Source organism: Dipodomys spectabilis, unplaced genomic scaffold (assembly GCF_019054845.1).
Source record: "Dipodomys spectabilis isolate Male_0828 unplaced genomic scaffold, ASM1905484v1 ptg000504l, whole genome shotgun sequence".
Taxonomy (NCBI): domain Eukaryota; kingdom Metazoa; phylum Chordata; class Mammalia; order Rodentia; family Heteromyidae; genus Dipodomys; species Dipodomys spectabilis.
Genome location: NW_024871181.1, coordinates 1808883 through 1825047, shown reverse-complemented (window position 1 = coordinate 1825047; position 16165 = coordinate 1808883). Strand labels below are relative to the sequence as shown.

The window sequence follows — 16165 nt, the reverse complement described above, 5'->3', positions numbered from 1 at the left end:
AGAGCAGCAGAGAACACAACTCACTGGGGACAAATCTTGGCTCCAAAACCTCTTCATTAGAAAGCCTGAGGAAAAAAAATCCCTGGACCGCTCTCACCTCTGCTCTGTAGCTGGGGAAACTGAGACTAGTCAACACTATTCATCTAACAAGGGCTGCTGGGAGGAACTATGGCTGACGTAGCAGAGCAAGGAGAGAGGTGAGTGACGGGGACTTTCCCAGTGCTACAGGCAGGTATCAGCTAGAAGGAATATCACCCAAAATGCCCAGGTGTGTTCACACCAAATACAATATAGGTACCCCAACAGGGAAGAATGGCTGGGGAGGCCTAACAAATGCTTCCCAAACCAGTATAGTGTGTGGGTGAGCCCAGACAACTTGTCTTCGGCCATTTCCAGGATGAATGGGAAACTGTCATGAGTAATACAGGTGTCCAGTCAGATGCTGGAAGGGTAAGGGTGTTCACTGAGATGCTGGAAGGGCATCTGCTGAGGGGGCTGCAGGGGCACTAGGCCCAGCAGCCAAGAAGAGGCAGAGAGATGCTTGTGGGAGGAGGGCAGCGTCCTGGCGTCCCAGTGAGATGCGAGGAAGTAAGTCCTTGTGACCTCCCCTCCACAGGGTGGCGACTGCTGACACGCAGGAATCCCGTATTTCAAAATAGCTAGACCAGGAGTTTGAATGTCCTCACTGTCATAAAAATTGAAGACCACTCACCCTCACTTGAACATTACACTATGTACACTTGAATCACAACATCATGTCACATACCCTATCAAAAATTTAAAAGAAAAAAACATAAAACCCAACCACATGAAAAACAAAAACAAAAGGACCAAGTGTGCTGTCAGGGAGCTAGTGATTAGTCCAGGCTCCGGGTGGGGTGGTGGCAGAAACAGTTGCCAAGGAACCAGGCAGAGTACCCGCCCACAAGATGATGGATCTGGTCACGCGGCTTGCTTTGACCAATGAGATGCCATTAAACAAGAGGCACAAGATTGCTTTAAAAGCATCAGTACAAAGCAATGAAAGAGGTTAAGGGGAAACTGGGTATATCTGGGAACTTGACAATCTTTGTAAATTTCCCTACTACTATTTTAAAAATACATTTGCACTAGAATTGAAAACGTACATCTGGAAAGTCACAGCAAATATCCCTCTTGTGCAACTCTTCTATACTAATAAAAAATTCCTCAAAAAATATAAAGGAAGTTATGGCTGGTGCTAGTGACTCATGCCTGTAATCTTAGCTGTTCAGGAGAATGAGGAACACTGTCCCACAGCAGCCCAGGTAGAAAACACTGTAAGATCTTATCTCCAATTAACCATTAAAAAGCAGAAAGGGGAGGTGTGGCTTAAGTGGAAGCATACCAGCCTTGAGCACAAAAGCTAAGCACAAACTCAAGGCTCTGAGTTCAAGTCCTAGTATATTCTCCTCCCTCCGCCCGGTCCAGTTAGTTGTGCTTGAGGACATGTCTCTTTCTTGGGTCTCTGTCTACAATGTGAAGCAGCTCAGATTGCTTGGCTGACACTACAGCAGACCTTTTAAGACTGGATATTTCTCCCCATTAGCCACACGTTATGGGCAACTGGGTGGCAGCTGGGGCCTGAGAAGCTTTCCAGGTACAAGCACCAAGAGTGGAAGTGGCTTAAGTGGTAGAATGCTAGCCTTGAGCCGAAGAGCTCAAGGACAATGCCCAGGCCCAGAGTTCAAGCCCCACGACTGACAAAAAAAAAAAAAAAGCACCAGTAGTGTATTAGGAAGATGTTCTGTCAAGTTAAACATTCTGGAATCTTCCACCCAGTTCTGAGATTTGCCAGCTCAGAGCCTTTCACACCAGGGGTACAAGACAGGAGTGATTACGGGTGGGCATCAGGCTAGATCTGGAGACCTAGAGGAACAGACAAATTCAACCCTGGGCAATCAGCTAGGCTGATGAACAGGTCTTGGAGGGGAAGGTGTGGACAGAGAATAGAATGGATGTAGGGAAGGAGACAGGAGATATAAGTCTATATTTATTTGGTGCCAATATTGGGTTTGAACTTAGGGCCTGGGTGCTGTCCCTTAGCTATTTTTACTCAAGACTGGTACTCTACCGCTTGAGCCATTGATACACTTCCAGACTTTTGCTAGTTAATTGGAGATAAGAGTCTTTCAATTTGTTTGCCTGGGCTGGCTTCAAACCTCAATCCTCAGATCTCAGCCTCCTGAGCAGCTAGCATTACAGGTGTGAGCCACCAGCGCCTGGCCTTCAAGTCACTTTTCAAACCCCATACTGTGCTGTGGCAGGCTTTCTGTCCAACCCCTTGGGAGCACTTCCTAACAACTGGCTGCAGGCCAGCTACATCTGCAAGGGCAACAGAAGCCTGGGCCCCCACTCTACTGAACTTAGCTCGGCGCAGGCCTGACTGGCCATTAAAAAAAAAAAAAGGTGTTCATCCAACTTGCATGGGGTAGGAATGTCATAGGTTCTGGGCAAGTCACAAGTTTACAGACAGGCCTGGAATTGTCCAAACCATGCCACAGGACAGGTCTCAGCACAGGGAAGCTTTCCAGAAACATTTGGTGAATTATTAATTAAATAATTAATAAAGTTTGGTTAGTCTGGGACAGGCAGCTCATGCTAAGGTACGGGAAAGCCGCCGCAGATCCTGTGCCCTCTATGAGAGAAAACCAGGCTTCTGTCATTTTTTTTGCTGTCACATGGAGAAGCTACAGACTGATTTTTACAAGAACAAGGGTTCTATGATGGAGCCTGCCAGCAGCACCTGTGCAGAAATTCAAACCCAGCGCTATCCAGGAGGCTGCTGTGTTCCCAGACACTCACAGCCTGGAAGAGGGGGAGAAAGAGAGAAACAGAGAAAGATGGGGAGGGAGGAAGGGGAAGCACTTAAATGTCCAATAATAGGACATGGCCAAGTAAATTATGGTTATTTCCATTTGGGAGAACATTATGTAGTCATTAAAAATTATGTTCTCAAAGAGTATTTCTTGTTGTGGAAAACCCTCCACATGATGATAAGAGAATCCAAAAAAACGAAAGAAGCTGGTCTTCATTACGGTCACCTCTGCAATGCTCACTGGACCCCCAGGTCATCCCACAGGCTCCCTGCTCCCTGTGAGGTGGGGCCATAGGTTCACTCACATCCACACCAATGCCACTGGACTTGGTCATTTGGGGCTTCTGCCTCTAACCTCAAACTTCTGCCCTCATCCCCACGAGATCAGTGGAATCCTCCAAGACCCCTTAGTCCCCCTAGGCACTGGTCACTGCTGTGCTGTTGGGGTCCTGCAGTGTTCCGGCACTGAGCCCCTAATTCTCTCCCATGGGGGAAGAGTCCAGGGTCGGGAGGGGTGGGGTGGGTGGGGCCTGCAGATAAAATATCTGCAGCTGGCTCTGCGCCTGCATTTCTCTCCTTCCTCTTGCTCTCTCTGCCCACATCTGTCTATAGCCGATGCTCCACAGGCTCAGCTGGCTGGCGAGGAAGCATCTTATTTATGGCGCTGTAGCACTGCAGGGGGGTGAGGCGGCCGCTGACCTGCCTTTCAAGGACACTGCTACCTTGAGCTAGCATGGGCTGGCGGGCAAGGGGGGCACTTCTGTTCCGGGAGCTCCTGATGGGAGTCAGGTAACCCACATCCCTAAGCAGGTCCAAGGAGGAACGGCATCCTCCTCCATCTCAGCACCACTAAGACTCTGCATTAATGGTACCAGGCATGGAGCCAAGCACTTTGTATCTCATTTAACCCTCACAGCCTAGGAAGTAGTTTCTATGAATAGATCCAATCAGGAGAGACAGGGTTATTATCCTGACCCTCAGCAAAGGGTTCAGAGGTTGAGGGATCTACCCAAGGTCGTACAGCAAGTCCAAGGGCTAGGATTCAAGTTCAAGTCTGACTGTGGAGTCTGCCATCCCTTCACTGAGCTAAAGATGCCTGTCTCTTGCATCCAGGTACCCACAACCAGAGGGGATGTGGATTGTGGGTGCGGGAGGTGCTGCTGCCTTGGAGTCTCATTCTGGTGTCGTATCTGTGATGAGAGTGGGGGGCAGCAGTGGCCAGGAGCACCTAGCAGGATGGGGTGCATGGCGTGTTATGTGCTTGGAACACCCCTGTTGGGAGCTGGGAGGTGGTGCGGCTCATGTTCTTAGCGAGGAGCTTGTGCCTGGAGCGAGGGGGCTGGCCTGGGAGCACTTTCTAGCACTGAGCTAGAAAGTTCAGTCCCCAGTACCAGCACAAGAAAAAGACGATGATGAAAAAGAAAGAAAATACTAGAAACAAACAGCTCACAAGGTCTAAGACTGCACAATCCAACAACACAGGAGCTGGCCCTCGCTCATATACAGGCAAGGCCTCGCAGCCGCCCCCTGGGCCCTACCACTCAGCTCCCTGCGGAGGCCTGGGGGGGGGCTGGGATGACGTCATGACGAAGCAGACTCTGTAAGCTGACATATTGGGGTCCTGCTCCCACGGGAGAAGCTGCTTCCTGCCAAGGGCCATTTAGGTATTTATCACATCACGGGGAGCCACACCAGCCACCCACACTGCCAGGAGGCGGCGGTGGACGAGAAACACACATGTCTGTTCTATCATGTGTGATTTCATGAGCCTTCTGCAGCCCATGGGCCTGATCTTCCCCAAACCTACTCTTTCGAGAACATTCTTCATTCTTGTGAGCAGTAAATGGAAAGCAGATTGCAAACTTCCATGGCTTTTCTCCCCTGGGAGCAACAGAGTCATTACAGGGCTCAAGTCTGTGGACCCCGTAGCTCTGTGGCAGTTGACCTAACACATGACCTACCACCTTCCTAAAATAACCTTCAACGGCCTTCCCTGAGCCCTAGGGGAGGAGGACATGAGAGGTGTGGGATCCCCAGCCAGCTCCTTGGACCCCACAGGGCCCACAGGCTCCCTCCCTTGTTCAAGAGGCTGCCTGGACACTCGCACTGTGTTCAGCTCCCACCTCCTCCCCTGGCAGGAGGGAAGCTGTGCTGGACCCAGCAGGCAAGAGAGGCCCAGAACCTCCCCGGAGGGAAGTGGGGAGACACACATTTCCCCGTCAAGACCCCAGGAGGGGAGGCAGCAGGCTGCTGGACCAGAGACCCAGCCCAGAAAGATGTCCATGTAATAAACTCCTGGCTCTGAGGGCGGTGCCCGCAGGGTGTGGAGGTCCCCCTGGAGAAGGGAGGGAGATGCACCTCCACCCCAAGGCACACAGTCTTCCAGGCCCTGGGCTGGGCAGGCTGGGCCCCCTGGCAGAGCTGCAGCAGCCCGAGGCGTCACTCACCCTGCAAGGCCTCTTTGGCTCTGGCCAGTTCCTGCTCCTTCTGCACCAGCTGGACCCGGAGCTCGGTGGCCGTGAGGACCTCGGGGCCCTTGCCGCCCTGCGACTCCTCCAGGTCCTTGGCCAGCATCTCCTTCATCTGCCGGAGAAGGTGAACTTCCTCCTGTAGCCGGGCCACTTCCTCCCGTAGCACTAGGGGACAAGAGCACAGGTCACACGGGGCAGCTCCCAGGGCGCTGACTTCCTGTCCCTCTCATTGAGGACACAGGAAAACCCAGCCCCCACCTTCCCGGGTGCCCCTGCTGCAATGACTGTCCCCGGGGTGCCCATCCAGAGGATGGTGGCCCTGGAAATGGGCGTGATGACCGTGGGCCACAGCACGCAACGTATCCCACGGTAAGGCACCCTCCATGAACCCTACCTTACACACCGTGGTGCTGTGGCCTGGAGATCAAGACACTCCAGGAGGTCAAGTTCACAGCTGGCAGCTTTGAACAAGGCCCCTGATCCCAGGTTGAGAGGCAGACTTGCCCCGCCTGGTGCAGCACGGAACCCTCGGGAGCTTGGCACTGTGCAGAACAGCTTTGCGCTCACCCTGAGTCACTCTGCAGGAAACGGGGAGACACTGAGAGCAGAGGGCTCGGTGGCTCTTCACCCAGCCCTGGAGTGAGAGTGCCAGGCGGGAGGAGGAGAGGGAGGAGGGGGTGTCCCCAGCTGGGCCATCACCCTTCAGTGACAGGTGAGGCCCCTCAGGTGTTCCAGCACTTCACACCCCCAGTCCTCCTGCTCATCTGACAGAGACGCTGCGTTGGGGAACAGGCCCCGGGTGTGGGGCTCCACCTGGGGACGGGCGTGGGACAGGCCATACACACCTCAAGGACAAACATTGTAGAGGCATTCTTAGGCAGAAACCTTCGAAACGCCCACCAAAGCAGGGAGCTGGCCTTTGCCTACACCTGAACCGTGCACGCGCCACACGCTTGCCAGCACAGGGGCCCTGTGCCCCTCCACGGCCCCTGCCAAGCTAGCCCTTACCAATTCCTCCTGACCACCTCAGGGAGACACAGACCTCTGCCCACCTCTTCAGGGACCGACATGAGCCCCCGGGAGGGCCGGGCAGAGGCTGTGGTGGGCACCTGCCCGCGGTGCATACATTTGGCCTTCTGGAAGCACCCTTGGGTAACTGTTTATTGCTAACAAAGCCCAGGGGTGTGTGTGCGGGGGAGGGAAACTGTTTTTGTTGTTGGAGATGCAGTGTCCCATACCTAGCCACACCTGGCACCCGCTGAACCTGGACCAGAACCATGAAAAGAATGCATGAGTAGAAGAAAGCAGGAGGCCTGGTCTACTTCAGGGTAGAGTGTGAGTGACTGCTTACGTAGTATATTCCACATGGGTGGGATCGGGAGGCTGCTTCTGCCTGTTGTGGGTTTTTTTTCTTCTCTCTTAGCAGTGTGGCTACTGGGCTTCCCGACCCAGCCCTGCAGAAGCACTGGGTTCTTTATTGTCACCTGTGCACTGGGTCCCCAGAGACTGGGCTTCAAATGCAGGACTCCTAGCTGCCTATCGGTACCTAGCTGCTGGCCCCCACAGCCCAGGTCACTTCTCAAGGTCCCAGTTGTTACCCTGTTCTGCTTGTATGGGCTGCCAGACTTGGTTGACAGATTTACAGCAAAACAAACAACAAGCCCCAGCTACAAACTGGAAGTTCTAGGTCAGTGACAGGTTAAGTTTTAGCATGAGAATGTCCCACAGTGCACAGGCCATGCTCATACTGAAAAGGCCTTCCTGTCTGCCCTAAGTAGCTCTGCTCCTACCAGAGGGGATGGACGAGGGGACATGAGCACAAGGAAGCAGGTGGCCCAAAAGCAGGCTCCTCTGGGGGGAGGGGAACCCACACCAGCACTCAGTAGAGACCAAGGGACGGGGGGGGGGGGGGGGGGGGGGCGCTGGTACCACAACCTTCCTTGGGCTCGCCTCACCTTTCCAACAGGTGTACCAGGCTGAAGCCCTGCCCCTGTGGTCAGGCTTCAAACAAGCCTGGGGGAGCCAGAGGGCAGCACACCAGGTGCAGGGCCCCACAAGCCAAGCCCTAGGGGACCAGGCTGGAAAAACAACTTCAGGGAAAGTGAGACACCCTTCTTACAAAGCACACCTGCCCACCTGGGCGGGACAACCCAGATTGCCAGCCCTGGTCACCCTGCCCGCCCTGGCCGGCTCTGCCAGGAGCAGAGCTCCCAGCCCTGGACCATGGTGGGCACCCCGTCCTGGGCCTCAGCTGCCCTAACTATAATTAGAAGCTGGGTAACAGAACACCTGGGTCCATCTCCAGCACTGCAAAGAACAAAACTTCTCAAAAGCCACGTGTAGCACTGCGTACGCCCAGCACAATGTCCCCTGGGTGTCAACCAGCACCACAACCCACCCTCCCCTCTGAGCACCGGGGAAGGAACACTCTGGAGCTGGGAGAACTTGCTTTCTGTCTCAGAAGTGCTCCCTTGCTGTATGACCTTGGGCATTCCCTGTCCCTGTCCAGGCCTTCAGAACAGCACGGCCCTTCCCCCTGCTCCTGCTCACATGTAGCCCGGGCTGGGCTGGAATTACAGATCCCCCCTGCCTCAGCCTCCCACGTGCTGGGATTACAGGAGTGCATCACCATGCCTGGCCAGAGGGACTCACAGATGAATGTTACTAATTCTGCGCGTCTCTGTGAGAACAGACCTGGGCTCTGGTCTGCTGCCACACTGCCCGGTTTCTTGGCTACATGGGCTGCAACTCAGGTACGTGTGTGCAGCTGGTGGCGAAGACATGGGACAGAGCAGTACAGACCATGGACACCTCTGCTTGGGGTGCTGGATAGGGACAGGAAGTGTGGCCATGTTTAGCCAGAGACAGAGTCCTGGCATTGCCCAAGGACAGCAAAGCAAAGTGCAGCCGTGGACTGTCCAGCTGGTGCTGGGCAGCCCCAGCCACTGGAACACTGGGAAGGGGAAGGGCAGGGGGCCAAAAGAAGCCAGACTCAGCAGAGTCCCAGGGCCTCCATAGGTTAGCAGGAAGGTCGCGTTGCCTGGAGACCTGCTCACCAGCAGCATGCCAGGCAACAGCGGCCCCCTGATGCCTCTTCCCCACGGGCAAGCAGGCACAGTGCTCCCATACCAGTGGCCGCGGGAGCTGGGACAAGCCTTGCCCTTCTGCAGCCCATCTCCTTTAGGTCCAGCCCCCCTCGCAGCTAGCCACGCCCAGGTGGCCCAGTTCTGACCAGTGAAGCACAGAAAGAAATTCCGAGAATAGGCCTTTAAGAGAAACAGGCTTTGTTTTCTGCCCACCTTTTATCCTGAAAGTGGTGTTGATGGCTGGAGCTGCAGCAGCCACCTAGAAACAGGAGGCATCTCTAGATCGCTGAGGTTCCCAATGAGTTGCAAATTTATAAGCCCAGTTTCCCCAAGAAGAGGTCTACATAACAACATTATACTCATCATGCATCGCCCTATCAATTACACCTTTGCTAACACTTGAGCACAACCTCTGCTCCAAACTGGTATTTTACACGTCGTCTTTACCTAGATTAATCTCCAGGAAGAAGATCCTAGCAATTATCACCCCCTCCTCCCAGTCTTCTACAGATGAGGTGGAGAGATGAAGCACAGGGTCACAGGGGAAGGGCAGAGCCAGTGTTGAACCCCAGGCATCCTGGCTCCAGCACCCAGCTCCCCCTCCTACGTGACATGGCCACACGTGACCTGGGGATGGGGATGTGTGCTGAGACCTCACACGGTGACCCTGGGACGGGGTCACGTGCTGAGACCTCACACGGTGACCGGGGACGGGGATGTGTGCTGAGAGCCCCAACTGTGCTCACACAAACCAAGACAGCCACACACTCAGAGTGATGTCACCTTGCCAGGCCACCGTCTTATATTTGGAGCCACCGAACACCAAGTCCTGGATCCCACCGCGCCTCGAAGCCTTGGACTTCTCACTGACATAAACCAACAGTCTTCTTCCTCCCATCCTGGCCAGCCTGGGCTGCATTTTCTGTCCCTTTCAATTGAAAAACAATCCCAACAACTGGTGGTCAGGGGCAGCTTACCCGGTGTCCCTAATCCCCATAAATCTCTACCTGCTCCGTTTCAAGCTAGCAGACTTCCCTCCCAAATGAGAGGATCAAAGGGGACCTGGCCGTTACCGCCTCCCAGAGCCGGGAGCACCAAGGTGCTCCAGCCCGCAGAGATAGCCCCTCCCCACCCCTGGACAGACCCAACCCGGGGCTCTTTCCAGACTTCTCCACTCTGATGGGCCTTTCTGCTTTTCTCCCACAGGCAGGGGTCCTTGCGCACCAGCTGCTGGGGGCTGCCTGAGGGGCTGAGCCCCAGATCCTTGTCTCCCCTCTCCCTGGCACTGCTCCTGGGCTGGGCCTGCTCATGAGCCACACTGAAGTGCAGGTGGAAGCTGGGCAGCGCGGCACAGCCAGATCCTAGCTCCAAAGACTGGCTGCTTCCCAGGGGCTGGGAATGTGGTTTGATGGTAGAGTGCTTCCCTAGCATGCATGAAGCCCTGGGTTCGATTCCTCAGTACCACATGCACAGAAAAAGGCAGAAGTAGTACAGTGGTTCAAGTGATGGAATGCTAGCCTTGAGCAAAAGAAGCTCAGGGACAGTGCCCAGGCGGCCCTGAGTTCAAGCCCTAAGACTGGCAAAAACAATGAACAAACACACAAAAAAAGACTAGCTGAATCCCTAGCCGGGTTCTCCAGTATGAAGACCAGGCTCCCAGACCTAAGTGCCAGGACAGAAGTCTAACTGAAGAGCGCAGCACAGAACCTGGACCTTGCCTTGCAGGCTTCTCCAACACTGGCCACAGCACTGACCTTCCCTTCCCCAGAAACAAGCCTGGGGAGGGAGATGTCCACCAAAGAACTGCTCCCCTCCCCCCGCCACCCCCCCACTACCCCCTCCTCTGCCACCTCCCACTCTAGGTCTTCCTCCCTCTTCATCCTAGGAAAAATAACCAAAACACAGAAAGGAACGAGGCACGATTTACCCTCACCAATTGAGGCATGCCCTTCCCCTGGCCACTGGGCACAAGGCTGCACAGTGCCTTGTAGTTGCGGATGAGAGTCTAGCCAGCCTCCTCAGCCCCAGCGGAGCCAGCACGGAGGCTGTCCCCGACCCCACCACTGTCCCATCAGCAGCCACAGAGTGGATGGCAGAGGCTGGGGTGGCCCCGTCTAGCTGTGGGTGGGAGGGAAAATCCCCCTCCGCCCCCCCCCCCCCCCAACTACCAAACTCAGAGCAAGGATTGGTTCACAGATAGCCAGGCAGAGGCCCAGAGGAAATTTCAGAAACAGACAGCTAACCACTGGGCCACACTGTGGGCCAGAAGCCAAAGTGCAAATGGCCTTGGGCCATAACTGCTCTCAGGCCTCCACTCCAGGGCGCTTCCACTCTGGGGCTCAAGGCATGGGCATGGGGCTGACACAGAGATCAGAAGTGGGCAGCCAGCAGATCCAGCTTCCAGAAGAATTTTTTTTTTTTGGTCAGTCATGGGGCTTGAACTCTGGGCCTGGCCGCTGTCCCTGAGCTCTTCAGCTCAAGGCTAGTACTCTACCCCTTCAGCCTCAGTGCCACTTCTGGTTTTTTGGTGGTTTATTGGAGATAAGAGTCTCACAGACTCTCCTGCCAGGCTGGCTCTGAATCGCGACCCTCAGATCTCAGCCTCCTGAGTAGCTAGGAGTACAGGCGTGAGCCACTAGTGCTCCACCCAGAAGAATTTAAACTAGCAGAGCTGGAGGGCTACAGTGCAGGTAAAACTGAGGCGGGTCCCTGGCAATTCTTGCTACCAGGGGACCTCAGCACTCTTCCACCAGACCCGCCCTGTAACCTAGCACGGGTCTGAACCCAGCCTCCTGGTTCAAATCTTGGCTCTGTCCTTCAGTGGCTGGGTGATCTTAGCAGGTCCCCTCTTTGTCCTCATGTGGAGAACAGCGACAAGAGAATTGTTGGTCCAGGGTGGCTGTGGCATGGCTCCAAAAGGAGCCGGGCAGTGTGGGTGCTCAGTGTGCCTGGTGTGCGGCCCCATGCCATCGAGAGTTGACCTGACCCTGTGGGTGGGCAGGAGCGGGCTGGCCCAGGGCTGCCCACCGGGGGCAGAGGAGCCTGCCAGCCCTGCAGAGCACCGCAAAGCTCTATAACTCACTCCCCGTCCTCCAGCCCAACCGAGCAGCTGTTGCGGGAAGAAATAAAATATGTTCTGCATACTTTAAATGCTTCACTTACAAAAACTGGCAGGGCCGTCTTTCTAAACTGTTTACCAATAAAGTCCCTAATGAGCACTGTTCATGCCTCCCTGCGGGCAGGGTGGGGCGGGGAGGGGAGAGGCAGGAGACGAGGCTGCTGCGGCTCCCTCACAGCGTCATCTGGGATTGCTCAGAGGGGCAGGGGACTGAGACCCCATCCCGGCTCCCCTGGCCTCCTTCTGAAAGCCAAGCCCAGACTGGGGGCCGAGGGGAGGGGCCTTCCCACCGGGGTCCTTCCCACACACCACGAGGTCCGCTTCCCAGCCAAAGGAGTTAATAGAAAAATCCTCCTGAGCTGAGAAAGCAGGTCAGGCCAGGAAGGACTGGCTCTGGGCACCTCATGAGTGAACCCCAACACCCTGCAGCACAAGGCCTGAGCTGCTCAGGAGCCCAGATCAGAGAGCACTCTGTGAGGGATGCCCAGGGGCACCAACCAGCCAGCAACTCCAGGCGGTAGGATGGTAAGAACCTGGAGGTGGGGGGGCACCCAGTGGCTCCGGCTTGTAATTCTACTCAGGAGGCTGAGATCTGAGGATCTCAATTCAAAGCCAGCCTTAGGCAAGAGAGTCCATGGGGCTCTCCCCTCCAATTAACTACCAAAAAGCCAGAAGTGGAGCTGTGGCTCAAGTGGTAGAATGCTAACCTTGAGCATAAAAACTCAGGAACTGTGCCTGGGCCCTAAGTTCAAGTCCTAGGACCAGTTCAAAGGCTTAGCCTGGTAAACCTGGGCCCTGCTCACCTCTCCCCAGCATGCAGGGTCTGAGATTCACCCACTCCCAGAGCCTAGTGAGGGAGAGGCAGAGAAAAGTCTAGGCAGATAGGGAGACAGAGGCCCGGTGGAGAAAATGCCCCTTCTTCCTGAAGGTCCTGGAAGAGAAAGTGGCCCTGGCAGAGATCCAACCAGGTGCCCAGACAGCTGCAATGCACCTAAAGAGGTAAGGGAGGGGGCACTGCCACCAGACAACCGATTTCCAGGTCCCCATCTTGTTCTTTTGCCCCTAGAAGTCTGTATTGTCCCCTCCTTACTTTCCTCCTCCCTCCCCCTGCCCCCAAAAGCAGGTGATAGGCCTCACGGGCAGTTTTCCTCCTAGAAGGTGCTTACACCAACCCGCCAGGTCCCAAGAGGGGTCTGACCCTCCCCTGGTGCCTTACTCTCACTTGCAAGCAAACTTCACCTCTGCTCCCACTTTTCCGGCTTCAGAATTCGTTTGCTAGAGAAGAAAAGCGAACTGTAGATGCCCAGGCAGAGTCACTAATAATCCTACCCAGGACGGAAGACCAGGCTGTGGCCCAGACACCAGGCTATGCCTCCATACCACTCAGCCAGGCCACAGAGTCCGCCCTCTACCTTACCCTCCTCCCAGCCCCATCCATCCTATCCCAACACACACACTCAAAGGCACAGCCTGGCCATTCTGGGCTGCTCTCAAGACACTGAAAACAGAGGTATTGGGGGTGGGGGGGAGAGGGCAGGCTGCACGTGTGGCACTTCCCAGCAAGGCACTGTGGCCAGGGGTGAGATGCAGCTGTGAACCTAGGGTCTGGGCATCATCTTTTTTTCTTCTTTTGGTGCCGGTTCAGAGGCTTGACCTCAGGGCCCTGGCACTGTCCCTTAGATTTTCTGCCCAAGATTGGCACTCTTACCACTTGAGCCACAGCTCTACTTCCACTGTTCTAGTGGTTAATTGGAGATGAGTCTCATGGACTTTCCTCCCTGGGCTGGCTTTGAACCCTGATCCTCAGATCCTCAGCCTCTGGAATAGCTGGGATTCCAGGCGTCCGGCTTGTGTCTCATCTTTAGAACGGGGTGTTTGTCTTACAGGGTGGATACAAGGGCTGAGTGACATGAAATAACATTCTGGCAAGCGGCAAACGCCACACACAGTTCCGTTATTTCCGTTCCGGGCCCTCCCTTGACAGCCTCTGCCTACTGACTGTAAGAGCAGCTCTGCTTGGAGGCACTGCCCCTGGAACCCAGGAGGCATCTGGAATTTTCTGTCCCACCCTCTGGTGCAGCTCTCTTTGCTGAGGTGTTTGGAGGGAGATTTCCGGAGGCTGGGGCTGGTGACGGCAGAAGTAGCCCAGGCAACGCCCATCTGAGGCCTCCAACATAGGGATCCCCTTCTTTTTTTACCACCTGTCTCTCCCCCCCCACACCCCTCCTCCCAGCTTCCTCATTTGTGGACCTGACTTTCCTTCCTGCTCAGAGCCATAGACATCTCTGACAGAGGCAGGCCAACTCCTACAACAATTCAAAGGTCAAATGCAGCTTCCAGGCTGCGGGCGGCCTCCAGGGAGAGCAGAAGAGAAAAGTATTCGAAAAATGTAAATGGAAAGAACCCCAAGGCTCTGCACTCCCCGCCCCCACAGCCAGCCAGCTGTACAGACAGACACCAGGCTGCTCCTGCCCATCGGGCCCCAGAACCAAGTGCGAGAGACAAAGGCGATGCAGGATTGTCATCAGTGGTGACCAGGGCTGCCTGCCTTGAAGGACAACACACCATCCTAAGCAAGGGCTCTGGCACAGAATCGCCTCTGGCAGGAGCAAGGTACCATGGCCCCAACAGCCAGGCCGGCTGCAACATGGACTGACTGGAAGCCTGGGAAATAAATGAGCATGCGAAAGAGCCCCCCTGGCATAGCCCATGGGCAAAGATCAGACCAAAGCCCTGTGCACTGCACTCCCTAGCCAGCCAGGGATCTTTTATTTATTTTTGTGCCAGTACTCAGGCTCGAGCTCAGTGCCTGGGTGCTTTCCTTAGCTTTTCCACTCAAAACTGGTGCTCTATCACTTGAGTCACACTCCACTTCCAGTTTTTTGGTGGTTAATTGGAGATAAGAGACTCATGGATTTTTCTGCCCAGGCTGGCTTTGAACCCTGAACCTGATTTCAGCCTCCCAGTAGCTAGGTTTACAGGTGTGAGCCCTGGCTGGCACCTAGCCCGTTTCTGTTTTTGTGTGATCTTACTGCACGCCTCCCAGGGAAAATGGACCTACTAGAAAGAAGATTCCAGGCTTCACAGCTGTACAATCAAGTATCAGGCTAGAATAAAGGGGAGACAGAAAACTAGAGACATGACACTGGGCTGGGGCTGTAGCTCAGTGGTAGAGCTCTTGCCTAGCAGGCTTGAGGCCCTGGGTTAGATCCCCAGCACTACGATCAATCAACCAACACAAACCCCAGGAACCTATATGCCAACTGTTTGTGGCAGGGCTAAAGCTTTTCTTCCATCTGTGTGTTACCATCTCCCATCAGCTTTCTCCTGTCCTACTCTCAAGCGTACTCAAGATCCTCCCTCTCCCATGTCACCCACTTCAAACCCTATGTTTTGCTGGATGTTCGGCTGGGGTCCTCTCTTCTGACACGTGTGGGATACTCTGACCCCTGCCGGCTACCTGAAAGAGGGTGGGCACACTCACCAGGCACCCAGGACTGGCAGGGGTAGAAGACACAGTACAAAGCAAAACAGGATATGCACAGCACAGCCGGAGGACAACTCAAAAGCTCTTCCACAGGTGGGCAAAGCAGCATCCTGGCAGATACCACCAAGGAAAGCAATTTGGGCTCAGAGGATGTGGATTTCGGCCAAGACCAGGCCAAGTTAATGGAACAGGATCCTTCCTGCCGTCCATCGTGAAAAGTAACACAGGAACCACCAGAGCCCAGGATCTCCTCCTAACTCCTAATCTGTACACCAACTATTGATCTCCTTCCAAATCAGCCTTTTTTCTACATGCACACATGCAAAACTCTAACTTTGGGTGGAAAGCCCCTCTCCCCAACCCAGGCTGGGGGGGAGGGGAGGGTAAGGGTCTGGATTCAAGGTGTCACTGTACTTCCCTCCCATCCCCATGTATTTCTGTCATCTCGGCTTCAAGCACATGTCCACAGCACCCTCCACCACAGCACAGTACTGATTACCCAGCTGTGGACCCCAAGAGGAGTATGGGAACTTGTCCCTGGGCATCCTGGGGTTCCTTACGACCAAAGAACTGTCAGACTAGGAATGGGATACATACAGGCAGCTGCAGTTAAGGGGGGCCAGTGATGGCCTCTCATGGTACACTCCTGGCCTCCCTACAGACCTCCACTTTCCTGTCCTCCACCTCCCCCAAGCCAGCTTCCAGTATCTTATAAACATGGAGAGAAGCCGCAGCACCAACCACTCTCTGTCCTCATAAGGCCCCTGATGCACAGGGAGCCTGAGGCTGGACAAACTGGGGGGACCAGGGCAGGACACTCCATCCTTCCTGACCCAGCATCACCCAGCTGGAAGAAGCGGCTCCAGGAAGGCACAAGGTATTCACACGGCATCTTCTGAGGTCAGAGGGGTTAGCAGTATGTGAGAGCCTCAAATGGGCCAAGGAGTAGGTGGATGCTACCAAAATGGGTTTTTTGGCTCAGTATGCAGGTGAGCCAAATACTTGAAGACAAGGAATGAAAAGCTGCAGGGAGCAAGGCACTGGTGGCTCATGCCTGCAATCCTAGCTACTCAGAAGGTTGAGATCTGAGGATCACAATTCAAAGCCACCTGGGCAGGAAGGTCATGAGACTCTTATCTCCAACTAACCAGTAAAAAGCCAGAAAGT

At 54.8% G+C, this 16165-nt stretch overlaps 1 protein-coding gene across 2 annotated transcripts in view; it reads right to left on the bottom strand.

Moving 5' to 3' along the window:
- Kazn (kazrin, periplakin interacting protein) overlaps nt 1-16165 on the bottom strand; it is an 85969-nt gene that overhangs the window by 57375 nt on the left and 12429 nt on the right. For both annotated transcript variants that reach the window (XM_042669726.1, XM_042669725.1), the window contains exon 2: nt 5284-5472. In XM_042669726.1, the coding sequence (XP_042525660.1) occupies nt 5284-5472 (189 nt within the window). The remainder of the gene's footprint in view (nt 1-5283; nt 5473-16165) is intronic.